The sequence below is a fragment of the Thalassophryne amazonica genome, chromosome 1, assembly GCF_902500255.1.
Source record: "Thalassophryne amazonica chromosome 1, fThaAma1.1, whole genome shotgun sequence".
In the NCBI taxonomy this organism is placed as follows: Eukaryota; Metazoa; Chordata; class Actinopteri; order Batrachoidiformes; family Batrachoididae; genus Thalassophryne; species Thalassophryne amazonica.
The window spans coordinates 123,934,752-123,951,748 of NC_047103.1; the positions used below are offsets into that span (position 1 = coordinate 123,934,752).

At 37.9% G+C, this 16,997-nt stretch overlaps 1 protein-coding gene across 1 annotated transcript in view; it reads right to left on the reverse strand.

Moving 5' to 3' along the window:
- creb3l1 (cAMP responsive element binding protein 3-like 1) overlaps window positions 1–16,997 on the reverse strand; it is a 252,888-nt gene that overhangs the window by 34,024 nt on the left and 201,867 nt on the right. Inside the window, 2 exon segments of the mRNA XM_034174091.1 lie at window positions 3,316–3,374; window positions 10,465–10,611. Of these exon segments, the coding sequence (XP_034029982.1) occupies window positions 3,316–3,374; window positions 10,465–10,611 (206 nt within the window).

The window sequence follows — 16,997 nt, forward strand, 5'->3', positions numbered from 1 at the left end:
TATTATTTTATGTGTTTTAATCCATTAAAAATAAAAAAACAACAGCAACAAAATAAGTAAATAAATATAATAAAATAAAAACCAACCCTGAAATGCCAACCAATTATTCTTAAACAAATCCAAAAGCAAGATTTGTGGAATCTTTATGTCATACAGCTACAAGGAAAATTGTTGCATTAGAAGAACTATGTTTAACAATACTGACCGTTAAACTAAAACAGTGGTGGTGGTGCATTACTCCTTTAAGACCATCTCCCACTGATTTTCTGCTCCAGCTGATGTTTGCATTTCAAATCTGAGGTAATTGGGCCCAACTGTCCACAAGACCAGTTTAAAGTTGTGTCTACCACAATTATTACCAGAACACTGCCGTTTACAAGCGGCACTGAATGCACCACCATGTGTTCAGAATACTGTGTGCATACGAGCTAATTGTCTGTGGTTATAACCAAGCGGAAAGCTTCAATGGTCTTGGATAGTTTCCTTATTCAGCTCCACCTGGAAGAAGAAACGATTACAGTTCCTTGATTGGTCACTTGATGCTGCCTCCAAAAGTGAGCTGGTTCCCATTCAAGCCCATGTTAAAATGTAAAACTTCAGAGCAGAAATAAACATGTTTACAGCCTTGTACAAAAACAGATTTGGTCTCTATAAGTAGTTTTCACTGTCATGACAGCTGGACAGGGGGTGAATTTTTTCCCCCCACCTTCTTAGTTTAAGATGTTTTAGCAACAACGTTATGCATTAATTAGGGACGTGGTTGCTTTGAGCGACAGCTGCTAAGCACCTCTGATTCAACAGCTCTTGCCGCTAGCTGTTGTGCAGGTCAGTGTCTGTCCTTTTGAGAATTTTATGACAAACACCAGGAATAATATGGCTTGTTGTGTGGTGAAACGTCCTAATGGATCACCTAAAACAGGGGTGGCCAAGTTCGGTCCTCGAGAGCCACCTTCCTGACACTCTTAGTTGTCTCCCTGCTCCAATACACCTGAATCCAATGAAAGACTCGTTAGCAGACTTTTAATGAGCCTTTCATTGGATTCAGGTGTGTTGGAGCAGGGAGACAACTAAGAGTGTCAGGAAGGTGGCTCTCGAGGACCAAACTTGGCCACCCCTGATCTAAAATGTCCCTGCTGTAATATTCGCATAGAATGAGATTCAAGTCTTATTTAATGTTGTATGCTAATGTCATTAGAACTTTTCACAGCTATTGGTAGCTTGATCTGTCAGGTCCCGTTATTGTACGTTATCTGAGAAATTAAGCAACTCATAACTTTTAATGCCCACACCAAAGCAAACTTTTATGAAAGCAACCGTGCAGTCTCCCAAAATGCGATTTTAAAAAGTAAGTCCCTTCGGCTGCTCTCTTGTTTTTTTGGGGTCGCCACAGCAGATCCGAGGTGGAGCTGCATGTTGAAGTTTTACACCGGATGCCCTTCCTGACGCAACTCCACATTACATGGAGAAATGGGCAAGGGGAAGGTTTGAATTGGCAACCTTCCGCAGTGGAACCAAGCCCACTAACCACCCAAATTAAGGTTAACCTTTATCCATTCATGGGTCTGACATGACATTGCCAGAGTCATTGTTTAGTCAACTACTGTGTGCATGTGTTACGCTGAAGGTGATTCTGTGCATGACTGAAATTACAACCACTGAAATCACGACCACTCTTGTGTTTCCCGTCAACTATACGTTAAATAAATGTTTGGTCATCTTAACCTGCTGCCTGATCGCAACCGAGTCCACTTCACTGAACTTGACCAGTCGGTATTTTGCTCATCATTGAAATGACATTGGAGGCAGGATCTTTCAGCCAACCCTCATATTATATAAAAATTGTTATAATGGTTACATTGTTTGAGACTATCGGCAAACTATATACACGTGTGGATAGAATTGTTGGTACCCCTATACTTTATGTACACATTTTAATATATGATCAGAAACCAATGCAAACAAAGCAATTTTGTTTAATCAGAACATGTTTTAAATGTCTAAAGTTATTTGGCAACAAGAACAAAACTAAATGCTTTCATAAAGTGAAAAAAAATTCTGACATGAAATGTATGCTGGACACAGTTATTGGCACCCTTTGATGAATTTACAGCAAATCATCACTTTGACAGCCAGTTTTCTTTAGACAAGTCAGGAGATGGATACATAAACATTTACAATTCACTGTCTTGGACATCAATTCCATCAATCTTTAAGAAATACAAACAGTATGGTGCTGTGTGAGTTTAAGTTATCACTTAAACTCAGCTTGTTTGTTTCAATCGGTACCTTTAAAAATTCATTGCATTCTCCGGTCCATGATCAGTGTACCTGTTTTTAACCTGTTTGGTTTGATGTAAACTAGTGATTCTGTTTATTTTGCATTGTGTCTTTTTATATGAATGTTTGTGTTATGTTTTTTTGTGCTGTCTGCTTACGCTGCCTCTTGGCCAGGTCGCCATTGCAAATTAGAATTGGTTCTCAATTGGCTTACCTGGTAAAATAAAGGTTAAATAAAAAAAAATAATAAATAAAGTGTGGTAAATCTGTCTGGAGGAGGCAGTTCTCAAAAATGGAATGACTGTGCAAGAAGGAGACTAGTAAGGGAAGCCACCAAGACACCTCTGAAGAAATGCAGAAATAATCATTTTTTTAATGCATTAAAAAGGTGCAATTATTATTGTCTGTATTATAGCAAAATAGGAAGGTACACATATTTAACTTACACATTAAAATGTATATAAAATGTTTTCTATAACCTACAGAATTTGAATAGACAGCGGCAAGTAGGCCTGCACAGATTTAATAAGCCTATATTTATCCAGGTTAACTATATGCCCATTATTAAAAGAAAAACAACATATTCCCTGCACTGGTAACAGCAGAGGGCTTGTTTTGCAAAAATCTAAATGAATGAGTGAGTGTCATGTGTGTATTTTTCAGAAAGCAGTAGCCTGTACAGTTTGTGTTTTCATCCAGGCACATCCTTGACTCTGTGGAAACTCTGCTGCTGCTTCAAGAGACAGCAGATCTGTCACACTGCACATCTTATCTCACACAAAAGACACAAAGCTCATGTGGCAATCTAAGTGAGGGCTAAAATACAATCAATATTTCCAGGACAATATCAATTATTTACAGGATATTTGGACATTTCAAGCAATTTCCAGGTTATTTCCATTACTTGAAAAAGTAGTTTATCTACTCTAACTCATGCGTGGCAACAGTGCTGATAACGCAGATTACGTTTCAGCTACTGTTTGCACAACCAAGAGAAAATTATTATTTTTGAAATAAGAAAAAAAATCCAAGCCTCACTTTTTTTCAAGACATTCCACGTATTCTTTCTTCTTCCTTCGACTCTCCTGCGCTGAAATCTGTGGAGGAGGAGACACAAAGAAGATGTTGAGGAGCTGTAAAGGCTGCAGCATACGTCATCCAAGAGTATGTTCAGATTTGCCAAAAAGAACCCAAAACCCTGTTTGAAGACACTACAACGAGGGAAAGCACGTGTGAATCCTTGAACAACTCAGCAGCCACAGTGGTCCACTGTAGCAACTGCTCAAGACTGTGAGGTCACTGACCTTATTCATCCTTACTGAATACTTTTCATACAGATAGACACATGTCAACAACAAAAATGATCACAAGAAGCATGTTAATTTACACGCACGCACGCGCACACACACTCACACACACACACACACACACACACAATATCTCTCAGAAAATGCTATGGAGGTCATTCATAAAATACAAGAGTTGTCAACTAATATCTTGATATAATATACATGGACAATCTGTTGTTGCTCCGCTCATGAATATGGATGGATAAAAACATACCGTTTGGAACAACATGCAGGTTGTTCCAACCTGAGAAGACGATGCTCACACAGTCTCACTCTGATGATGTGTTCCTGCCAACTACAGAAAGACATCTAAACAAATCTTCCATGGCATTTGATACTTTACAAATACCAAGAGTTGTGAGTGTTTGGTTATGGTTGTTGGTCTTTCAGCTGCTCTGGTTTACTCAGGGTCTCCAAAGCAGATCCGCATAGGGATTTGGCACAGGTTTTTTTCACAGGACACCCTTCCTGATGCAACTCCAGTTTTACTTGGGGAAACAGACACAGCCCCTGGTCTTCATAGGGCTGGTGTGGACAACCAGGCGATCTTGGGTTGAGTCCCAGTCGATCACGTGGAAAAAATAAAATAAAATCTCACGCAGTTCTTTCTATCTGCGCAGGCGCAGGGTCAAAAGTGCATGAGAAGCTACAGTGGGCAAGTGGATACTACAGTGATGGAAGCTAAAAGATCTAAGACATCATTTTCATTCAGAGTGGGAGGATTTTTTTTTCCATTTATTCGAATGCCAAGTCCATCTGTCTTTTCTGCAATGCAAATGTGGCTTTCACGAAGAAAGGGAATTTGGAGTGGCATTTTCTTTTTTGTTGAGGATTTATTTCATTCATTTAAAAGAAAAAACAGAAAAGCAAAATTAACAAAACATTACAAACCATTGAACGAAAAGGAGCAGTCTGGAAGAACAAGTCATATATTCTGCCCCTTTTTTTTACAATACAATCTTGCAAAGCATCATCAATCGACATCATTGCATTTCTATGACTTTGTCACATGCCACCGACTTCTTTCCTAATTTTAACCATTATTTAAAAGACTACATCCCTAATAAATTACATTTTAAACTTCAAACATTCTAAACATTATTAACAAATTACATTTTTGGCTTTGTCACAGCCCACTGACTTATTTCATAGTTACAAAATACATCAAGTTTAATACGTTTTTTAAATAATTTAAGCGACCTTGATTCTTTGATTTCTTTGTTGAGGTTGTTCCATAATTTTACACCATTCACTGCAATACTCCGTTCCTTTATCTTGGTTCTGAATCTTGGTTTTTTAAAGACTTCTATGCCCTTCAAATTATAACTACTTACTCTTTTTTCAAACATATTTTGAATGTTTATTGATAAGGTATTGTTATTCGCTTGGTACATTATTTGTAGTAATTTCAAATCAACTAAATCATGAAATTAAGTACCCTATACTTAATAAACAATGGATTAGATGGATCTCTAAATCGACTGTTGCCAATCACTTTTAAAGCTCTTTTCTGCAAAATAAATAAAGGTTGTGTATAAGTTGTACATGTTGATCCCAAGATTTCTACACAATAAGTCAAATATGGAACAATCAATGAATTGTACAATGTTAATAATCCATAACTATTTAATGAATATTTAACTTTATGCAAAACAGCAATGGCTTTCGCTATCTTTCCTTTTATGTAATTTATGTGTGACTTCCATGTAAAATCTTCATCAACTCCTAAAAATTTCATTTCTTTTACCCTTTGAATGTCCATTCCATCTATTTTTAATGACATTTTTTTAAACTCTGTCATTAAACAATATGAAATTTGTTTTATTAAGTGACAATCTGTTTATATCAAACCAATATTTCACTTTTTCCAACTCTGTATTTATCACTTGTGCACCTTCCTGTATATCTGATCCAGAGTAAAATAATGTGTTGTCAGCAAATAAAATGCTACCAAGTACATTAGATATATTCACAAAATTATTGATATACAAAATAAACAGTTTGGGTCCAAGTACCGACCCTTGTGGTACTCCACACATAATATTACACAATTCTGATTTAGTATTACTTATCTGAACAAACTGTTTTCTATTTTCTAAGTAGCTTTTTACCCACTGATGTGCAATCCCTCTTATTCCATATTGTTGTAACTTGTGACGCAATCCTGAATGATCGATAACATCAAAAGCTTTTTTCAAGTCAATAAAAACACTTACCATATAATCCTTATTTTCTATTGCTGTTGATATTTTCTCTGTTAATTCCATAATTGCCACAGCTGTCAAATGTTTTGTTCTGAATCCATACTGAGCATTATTTAAAATATGTTTCTCAATGAATTTATTCAACCTTGTCACAAAAACCTTTTCCATAATTTTAGAAAACTGTGGAAACAATGACACTGGCCTGTAATTTGAAACGTTATGTTTATCTCCATTTTTATATAACAGGACTACCTTGGCAATTTTCATTTCGTCTGGGAAAATTCCTGTTGACAGAGACAGATTACAAATGTAAGTGAATGGTTCAATAACAGTTTCTATTATACTTTTTACAGTCATGTCTAAATCTTCATAGTCAGTTGATCTTTTGCTTACACAGTTTTTTTTTACAATATTCCTTATTTCATCTTTTTCCACATTGTCAAGGAAAATACTATTGACCGTATTTACAATTGTATTTAATTTATCTTCTACTACTGGTTTATTTCCAACCAGATTTGATCCCACCTTTGAGAAATAATCATTAAACTCATTTACAACTTCTTTTATATCATTTATCTCTTTATTTTCCTTGACAAGATAATTCGGAAAAGTTGATTTCACTCCGTCACTTTCCATCACACTTTTCATAATTCCCCATGTTGCCCTCATATTGCCTTTACTCTTATTCAATTGTTCACTATAATAATCTTTTTTTTTGTTTCCTAATTATTGTCAATAGTTTATTTTTATATTTTTTGTATCTGTGTTCTGTTTCCTTTGTTTGCATTTTTAAAAAGCACTTATATAAATAGTTTTTCTTTACACAAGCGTTTTTTATTCCCTTGGTCAGCCATGGTTTATTTACTCTTTTCTTACTAGTTTTTATTAATTTACAATTTTTATTATATGATTTCATCAGTATTTTCATGAATGAACTATATGCTACATTAACGTCACCAACATAAACCTCTTCCCAATTTTGATTTTTAAGATCATAATTTAATGCCTCTAAGGCTTTTAATGTCTTATCTCTTTTAAAGTTTATAACTTTTTTGTACCTATTTTTATATTTCAATATTGAAAAAACTGGTAAATGATCACTGAGATCTGTCATCAATATCCCATTCTTAATAATTTCATCTGTTCTATTTGTGAGTTGCAGTTGCACTTTGCAATGTAATTCTGGTTGGTTTTGTTATCAAGGGGAATAAACCCAAGCTATTCATTGAATTCACAAAATTACTTACTCTTTGGCAACTGGAGCTTTCCACATTAACATTAAAGTCTCCACACAAAGAGTGTTTTGTTTTTTGATTTGATGGAATAATTCTTTTATTTTATCTGTAAATTTCACAACACAAGAGTCTGGTGCTCTGTATACACAACTGATTAGAATATTTTTAGATGTTTCATGTACAATTTCCACTGTCACAATTTCTATGACATCATCTATAATTGTCATTTCTTCTACCCCTTACCAAAAAAAATAGTACTGATAAGTATATAAAACGTAAACTAGAAGTATACTTGAAACATACTTGCATATACTACTTTTTGGTAAGGGACAATTTTACATGTCAGATCTGTTTTTATGTACAAAGCAATACCTCCACCTTTTTTCTCTTCTATTTACAAAATAACTCATATCCCTCCATTTGAACATCAGCCATGAGGTCATTTTTAAGACAAGATTCTGTGATTGAAACAACGCTGAATCTATTTTTAAACTGGTTTAAATAATCTTTTATTTTTGACATTTTATAGTACAAGCTTCGAATGTTTACATGTATGAGCGACAGGGTATCTTCAGTAATTTTTTCACTATTTAACTGTTTTTCCGTATAATACTCACAACCAATTGTAGTCAAGTCAAATATACTTTCATCAATATTGGTGTCTATGTCATATATTTTATCATCTGTTTCCATGTTTAATCTGATTTTTTGTTGGTCATACTATCAACTGACGTCATATTCATTTGTCTACTCAGGTCTGTACTTTGTAAGGTCCTCCATGTCTCTGATTTGTATACCCTTTGTCCCTTCTCTCACTCTGATCCAAACCCTACAGTTCCAGACCCATGTAGCAACAATATGTTTCTGTTTTTTTTAATAGTCTTGCTTCCCTGGCAATATCTGCATTTTTTTTCGTTAGATGCTCATTTATATATACATTTGTTCCTTTCAGATTCTTTGCCTGTCTTAATTCATTTTTGTATTTTCTGCTTATAAATCGTATTATTATATTTGGTAGTTTATTTTTACTGTCTTTGGATGGAATTGTGTGACAGTCTGAAATAGTGACTTGATGTATGACAACACCTTTTTGATTTAAAAAATTTGTAACTTGCTGTTCTAGTGTTTATAATTCTTCAGGTGGAGCATCCTCCCCACTGGCTCCACCAGAATCCACCACCCTCGCATACGACCGATGTTTTGTTTCCAAACCAGTTATTATAACGTCATCTTTTCTAGTATATTGTTCAAGTCCATCCACCCGTTGCTCAAGTTTCTTAATAATCTTGTAATCTTCTTAATCTTGTAATAATCTTCTTAATAATTTCAAGAGCTATGATGCAAACTTCCCGGCTAAATCACCTCTGCGCACCCGAAATTGAAAAGTCGGGTAGCAGCACAACGGTCCATAAATATGGAAGACGTGATGGATGTGGCTAAGAAGACTACGTGTTCTGTTCAGGCCAGGAATCTGCAGAGGCGATTATTCAGTGCAGAACACACATATCTCCATCCCTGCTCTTCCCCCATTTCCCCTGCTGCTTCCCTCACACACAAACTCTGGATCCTGACCCCCCCAGTCACTGACTTCTTACTCCTGACACCCACCTCACAAACACTGAACATATCTCCACAGACTGCTTATGTGCTTATGCACTACATGCACTTTAAATGAGTTTGAATCAGCTCATCAATGTTCAATCACTGCTCAATTTGCACAAGGCATACAGCTACCACCAGGTACCTCACTGACCACATTCTACTGTCTACCATATTTATATATTCATTTTATATTCCACTGTTGTGTTTTTTTTGCTCCGTATTGTCTGGGAGACAGAGTAATGGAATTTTAATTCTTAATATGTCTGTGTATGCATTGCAGAATTGACAAAGTCGAACTGACTTGACATCTGCTGCTGTACACAAGCGTTCGGTGGCACAGCAAAGGTAAATGTCTGGAACGGTTTTCTGAATTGTTGCCCGAAATCAAAGAATTGCTGAAACTATGCTGAACATGCACAGCTACAAGACAGTCAGCGGCTCTTAGATTTAGCCTCTTATCGTTAAAACTGACAGCCTCAGGGACAAACACATCATCAACATGATCACTTCCATGAACAAGTTTAAAAGCAAGTTAAACCTGCTATCAAGCAGGTTGCAAAAATGTGACCTGCGGGACTTTCCACACATGGACACAGAACTGAAGCATCACTGCAAAGACTGTGCGGAGCTTGAGAGTGCACATTATGTTGAGCAAGTGTAGAGCATCTTGTCAGAATCTGGCAGGTGTTTTACTGCCTTTGCATCTATTGAGCCTGTTGTCAGTTTTCTCTGTTTTCCATTTGGGGGAATACAGATGTGAATTGTATAATGTCCAAAGTGGTATCACTCTTCAACCTGGAAAGCTGTGCTATTGAGAATGGGATCCTCATGCTGAAAAATTACATTGAGCTCAAATCCACAGCAACACCTGGCATGACTGTCCAATTCTGGAATCTAATGCAGAAAGAGAAATACCCCAACCTCAAACAAATTTGACTGCACTTTTTGGATCAACATATTTGTGTGAATCTGCCTTTTCACATATGAAAATCATCAAGTCAAAATACAGATCCACCATGACAGATGACCACCTTGCAGCCTGCATATGGCTGGACTCAGCTCCAACTGTCCGAACTACAAGGGACTGGCTGCCTCCTCTCAGTGCCAGAAGTCCCACTAAGGCAGAGAACAACTTGAATTAGACCTTGTATTATTTGAGTTGTTGTGTTGTTACAGGCAAGTCCTTGGCCTACTTGTGCTTATTCTTTGCACCACGCACATTTATTTCAATAATGTATTATTGTTGTTAAAACTTTACCATTGTGCCAGAAAATTGTGTGATTATATTGGTGCACAATAAATTGTGGCTAAGCTATGGCTTTCGATATGGCTTGGTAGATCTTGTTACAATGTCAACTTTAAAATTAGATCTTGGTTCAAAAAAGGGTGAGCACCCTTGTCTTAGGGTCTCCCATCGAGGTACTATCCAGCACCCACTCTACTTAGCTTCTGAGAACCGACAGGATCAGGTGTGAATAGAGCATACTGGCTGCGTTTGGCTTTGGTAATCATCCTAAATTTAACATTCACCAAATAGTTAATGCAATAAACCTAATGCACTCCTGTGACATTTACCATGGTCCTGTTAATTGGATTACCAAAAGGACTTCTTCAGAACTAAAGAAGATAGTGATGAAATCATTTCAGTGATTAGTGAAATGTCTTGAAGTCCTCAAGTCCAGCTGCTATAAATGTTTAGAACACAATTTGTTTTCATGATTTTTAACCCCTCTACTGAAATCAGCTGAACTCACCCACACTATATGCACAGTTGGTGATCATGACTTGTCTACCTACCTTATTTTTAATCTTTCGTCGTACTCTTTTCAGTGCCTTCTCTTCACTCTTTGTGAGAGGAAGTTTGTTAGGTACTGGATAACCCTCAGCAACCAGGGTCCTTTTCTCTTCTTCTGTCAGCATCAGGGGCCCTGAACCCTGCAGCTTCTAGACAATACAACAAGCACGTCTTCAGTATCTGGAAGTTATGTTGAAACAAACCGTGCATTCACCGATTGGTTGTTTCTTTTGACTGGGTGTTGTCCACCCCACAATGACTCTAGACACGATGGTTGCAGACCACAACAACAAAAAAAGCAGAATATAATTTTTGTATAAACACATTTCATGCAGACAGTTTTTACCTGTAGCACTACAGGAATACTGCAAGGACTTTTTTATTAGTAGTATCATTCATTCATCCATCCATCTTCTACCGCTTAGTCCAGTTATGGGTCGCGGGGGGCTGGAGCCTATCCCAGCAGTCATAGAGCGCAAGGCGGGGTACACCCAGGACAGGACGCTAGTCTGTCGCAGGGCCACAAACAGACAAGCAAACACAGACACACCCACACACACACCTACGGACAATTTAAAGATTCCAATCCACCTAACCTGCATGTCTTTGGATGTGGGAGGAAACCGGAGCACCCGGAGGAAACCCACACAAACACGGGGAGAACATGCAAACTCCACACAGAATGGCCACGGGAATTGAACCCACGACCTTCTAAACCACTGTGCTGCCCCATTAGAAGCATCTATTTGGTAAATTACTGTTTGGAATCTTCAAGTTGTGGATGGGCAAGGATGTGTTGTTGAATGATTATATATCAGAGGGGGATAATCTTCCTGTACTGCTGGGTAAGTTTAAAAAAAAAGAATTTATACTCCCATTACATAATAAATATTTGTCACACTGTAATCAATAAAATACTGTGTTTCAGGTACCTTAGTAACTGCTTTTTGTGGCTGTAAACTGTAGCAGTGCTATTGAACGATCATGAAACTAGCCACATATTCCTTCATTTTAAAATATTGTGAATAATTTACATAATAAGACATGAATATCACACCTTTATCTGTAGCTAATTTACATGGGCGTAAACAACAGAGACAGAGTTTGCTATGGCATGTGTCAATTTAGAATGTTATAAAGTGCTCCAGATAATTTCACTGGCACTAACACCAGCCTTTCACACCAGGATCAGGTTCAGGTTACCTTATTTACACAATACCTAGGTTTGCTTTGCAATTTAAAGTCCAAGGCATCCATTGTCATAAAGGACATCACAGACACACAGATGAAGCAGGACAAAAACATACCAGAGGGGCTAAAGGATGAATGTTAAAACAAGAAAAAGACAAAAGCTGTCAGTGGGACAGCAGTTAGATCAAAATTTTTATTTGTTCATTTATTTGATTTATTCTAAAATAGCGCTTTGTATCGCATGTTGGGACTAAAAACCTAATTACCAGAAGGAAAAAGCTGAAGCTCATGGTGCAAAAGGTGCAATTTGTTGTTTAAAATGGTTTTGGCTATCTACTGTAACTGTAGAAAACAGGGATACCGAGTTCACTGGTCAGATTATTTGATCACAGTGGTGTGCCAAAAATGCTACCATTTCAGTATGAGTCAGCTTTCTGATACGCAGCAACAATGTATTGTCCCCTTTGTTTTACAACCCCAATGGCAATGAAGTTGGTACATTGTGCAAAATGTAAATAAAAACAGAACACAATGATTTGCAAATCCTCTTCAACCTATATTCAATTGAATACACCACAAAGACAAGATATTTAATGTTCAAACTGATAAACACCCACCCCCCGCCCATACCATCACAGATGCTGGCTTTTGAACTTTGCGCTGGTAACAATCTGGATGGTCTTTTGTCCAGAGGACATGATGTCCATGATTCCCAAAAACAATTTGAAATGACTCATCAGACCACAGCACACTTTTCCACTTTGCGTGTGTCCATTTCAAATGAGCTCAGGCCCAAAGAAGGTGGTGGCATTTATGGATGTTGTTGATGTGTGGCTTTCGCTTTGCATGGTAGAGTTTTAACTTGCACTTGTAGATGCAGTGACGAACTGTGTTAACCGACAATGGTTTTCTGGCATGTTCCTGAGCCCACACCATAAGATCCTTTACACAATAATGTCGGTTTTTAATGCAGTGTCACTTGAGGGACCGAAGGTCACGGGCATTCAATGTTGGTTTTCAGCCTTGCCACTTATGTGCAGAAGGTTCACCACATTCTCTGAATCTTCTGATTATATTATGGACTGTAGATGATGGAATCCCAAAATTGCTTGCAATTGAACATTGAGAAACATTGTTCTTAAACTGTTGTACTATTTTTTTCACGTGGTTGTTTACAAAGTGGTGATCCTCGCCCCATCTTTGCTTGTGAACAGCTGAGCTTTTTGGTGATGCTCCTTTTATACCCAATCAGAACACTCTCAATTAGTGTCCTCAGTTCCCAAACGCTTATTGAGTTTTGTGAGAAAGAAAGGTGATGTAACAGTGGTAAACATACCACTGTGCCAGCTTTTTTGAAATGTGTTGCAGGCATCCATTTCAAAATGAGCAAATATTTGCACAAAAACAATAAAGTTTATCAGTTTGAACATTAAATATCTTGTCTTTGTGGTGTATTCAATTGAATATAGGTTGAAGAGGATTTGCAAATCATTGTATTCTGTTTTATTTACATTTTACACAACGTCCCAACTTCACTGGAATTGGGGTTGTAGATAAATGAATGGGCTGACACAGAACCACCATTAAAGGACATGTCACATGTTTTTTAACGTGCCCTTCAACAACACAACATCAAAGTATTTGTGATCATAAGTCTACCTGCACACACGATCACAATCAGTGGTCCCTGATGTACTTTATTGCTAATTAACTCTCACTTGGTGAGTCAGCAGGTAAATTTCCAGAAAAAGTTTTACTCTGCATTTCTCGGCGGGTGACGTCTGTCTGAGCAAACGCAGAAACGGCACAAAAGCGAACAGACAAAGTGAAACGAATTTTGCAACATCAGATTATGAAAGAAAGTGACTATTCATATGAAAGTGATGGCTCAGTATTCATTCAGATCAGTGGATCTGCATGCAGACACTTGAAAAAGTTGAGAACTTGTCATTTTTTTGAGAGAGTCTGTCAGATATCAGATCCAGATGTGTGCTAACTCTGCTCTCTCTATCGGAGGACGACACCATTTTAATCCCATTATAACTGTCACCATAAACGCGCATGTGGAACTCTCCATGATGCTCTTTTAACTCGGTTGTGTGTACATATCTGAAACTCCACATTATTTTTACAGGATGCCTGAAAATGCAGCTGTATTTCTTACACTGGAAAAAAATTGTAATATGTTATTTTCAGGACCTTCTACCAGCTCAGGGATGTGCATTTTTGGTTTTACTGCAACTGCATTGAAATTAACACAGTTATCAATTTAAAAATAAGTCATCATGACAGAATATTACACTTATGTAAGCTCTGCAAATAATCCCCGGCTCTGTTCTTAACATTAGCAGTTTTTTGTCTCCATTCCATTTGTGCTGGGACATTTGCTCAGAGTGACGTAAATACTGTCAGAAAGGCTAGAAAAAAATGAGTACTAATGAGGACTTTGTTTTCACCACCCTCTGTAACTGTTTGTTTTTGATTGGTTTGCTTACAGATTTCACAGAAGTGTGCAAATTAACACACGTATATCATCACATGACCTCTAATAGCCAACATCTGAATTGTTATGAATTCTGTCCTTTAAACAAACTGTGACAACGACAATTACCATAAAAAATTGCAAACCAAAACCACACCTGAGACAGGAAGAAAGACACCAACAAGGACAGGAAAGACACAGGACAGAGACAAAAGACAGACCATGCTTGATGGAGGAGGTGATCATGCTAGTAGTAGTAATCACAGTAATATATCGTATGTGATGGCAGGAGTTACATGACATGGCATGTGTGTACACGTGTGGATCCACACGCAGAGCATAAAAAGTTAAAAGACATTTGGAAAAAGTCAAAAGAAAACGTGCGATAACATGAATAGCTAGGGAGCACCGCCGCAAAGCCAGAAAACCCCAAAATCCAAACACAGCCTCACGGCCAAATGGAGCCCTGCGGCCACAGCAAGGGCCGGAGATCACAAAGCACTGCTGCAAAAGAAGGCAGGAGCAGGAACAGGACCAGTAACCTGCCCCACCTGAGGGTGAGGAATCGCAACAGGCGCTGCAGATCAGCCATCCAACAAAAGACTGCATCTAAACTCCACACATATGAAAGAAGCCAAATGCCAAAAACTGACTTTAAGTGTTGTGAGAAGGAAAATCAACATGGCAAAGACTTTAGCGTCCCAACTTGTTGTGGAATGTGTTTCAGGAATGCATGTATATTCATGAATGAAATGAGGCTGACCAAAAACATGAAATATTTGAGTTCATACTGTCTGAAATAAAAAAGACAAAGTAAATGTAAAAATCACTGTATTTTTGTTTTTGCTTGTTTTTTTTTTTATTTGCATTTTCTATAGTTCCCAACTTTTTCTAAATTGGGGTTGTAAAATTTCACTAATCTGAAAGACTGGAGCATGAATGAAGAAAATGAGACAGAGAAAAGGTTGGATGATGTGGCGAGAGGAAATCAGGAAGTGCAAGAGATTATTAAGGATGAAGTGAGGGCAGCTATGAAGAGGATGAAGAGTGGAAAGGCAGTTGGTCCAGATGACATTCCAGTGGAACCATGGAAATGTCAAGGAGAGATGGTAGTGGCTAAGCAGATTGTTTAATAAAATCTTGGAAAGTGAGAGGATGCCTGAGAAGTGGAGACAAGGTGTGCTGGTTCCTATTTTTAAGAACAAGGGTGTAGAGCTGCAGTAACTACAGAGGCATAAGGTTGATCAGCCACAGCATGAAGTTATGGGATAGAGTAGTAGCAGCTAGGCTTAGAACACAGGATAAGATCTGTGAGCTGCAATATGGTTTCATGCCAAGAAAGAGAACTACAGATGCAATGTTTGCTCTGAGAATACTGATGGAGAAGTATAGAGAAGGCCAGAAAGAGTTACATTGTGTGTTTGTGCATTTAGAGAAAGCTTATGACAGGGTGCCAAGAAAAGAGTTGTGGTATTGTAAGAGGACGTCTGGAGTGTCAAAGAAGTATGTGAGTGTAGTGCAAGACATGGACAAGGATAGTGTGACAGCAATGAGATTCAAGGTGGACGTGGACTCATTCAAGATGGATGTGGGATTACACCAAGGATCAACACTGAGTCCCTTCTTGTTTGCAATGGTGATGGACATGTTGACAGATGAAATCAGATAGGAGTCTCTATGGACTATGATGTTTGCAGATGGTACTGTGATCTGTAGTGAGAGTAGAGTGCAGGTTGAGTCTAGTCTAGGTGGAGATATGCTCTGGAGAAAAGGGGAATGAAAGTCAGTAGGAGCAAGACTGAGTACATGTCTGTGAATGAGAGGGAGTCCAGTGGAATAGTGTGGTTACAAGGAGTAGAAGTGGTGAAAGTAGATGAGTTTAAATACTTGGGGTCAACTTTCCAAAGTAATGGAGATTGTGGTAGAGAGGTGAAGAAGAGAGTGCAGACAGGGTGGAGTGGGTGGAGAAACGTGGCAGGACTGATTTGTGACTGAAGAATATCAGCAAGAATGAAGGGGAAATTTTACAAGACAGTACTGAGACCAGCCATGTTGTACAGCTTAGAGACAGTGGCACTTACAAAAAGACAGGTGGCAGAGCTGAACATGTTGCTATTCTCTTTGGGAGTGATGAGAATGGACAGGAATAAGAATGAACATATCAGAGGGACAGCTCAGGTGGGACAATTTGAAGACAAAGTCAGAGAGGTGAGATTGAGATGGTTTGTACATGTACAGAGGAAGGACCCAGGGTATATAGAGAAGAATGCTGAGGATGGAGCCACCAGGCAGGAGGAGAAGAGGGAGGCCAAAGATGAGGTTTATGGATGTGGTTAGGGAGGACATGCAGGCGGTTGGTGTGACAGAGGAAGATACAGAGGACAGGGTGAGATGGAAATGATTGATCTGCTATGGTGACCTCTAACGGGAACAGCCGAAAGAAGAAAAAGAAGAAATACTGGAGCACTAGCTGGATGGTCTATTATTACAATCAATGCAATGGAGACACGCACATCCAAAACACGTAAAAAGGCGTGCAGGACCAAAAAAACATCACAGAGAAAAACCAAATGATCCGCACAGCCACAGTGGTCCCAGACAAAAAAAAAAAAAAATGTTATTTAACAGAAGATAAGAGTAACATTTCGGACAGGATGCCTGATGTCTGCTGAAGGACGTCCTGCCCGAAACGTTACTCTTATTTTCTGTTAACCCCTTAACCCCTTATATAGCTGTATATAAAAAAATGTTTTGTGTGTTTTTTTGCTTTTAAGTAGATGGTAAATAATGTTGAGATTATTAATTTCACTTTTGCACAAAAACTAGATAGTAATATTGGGTATTCTAGTAATGACTTTATGT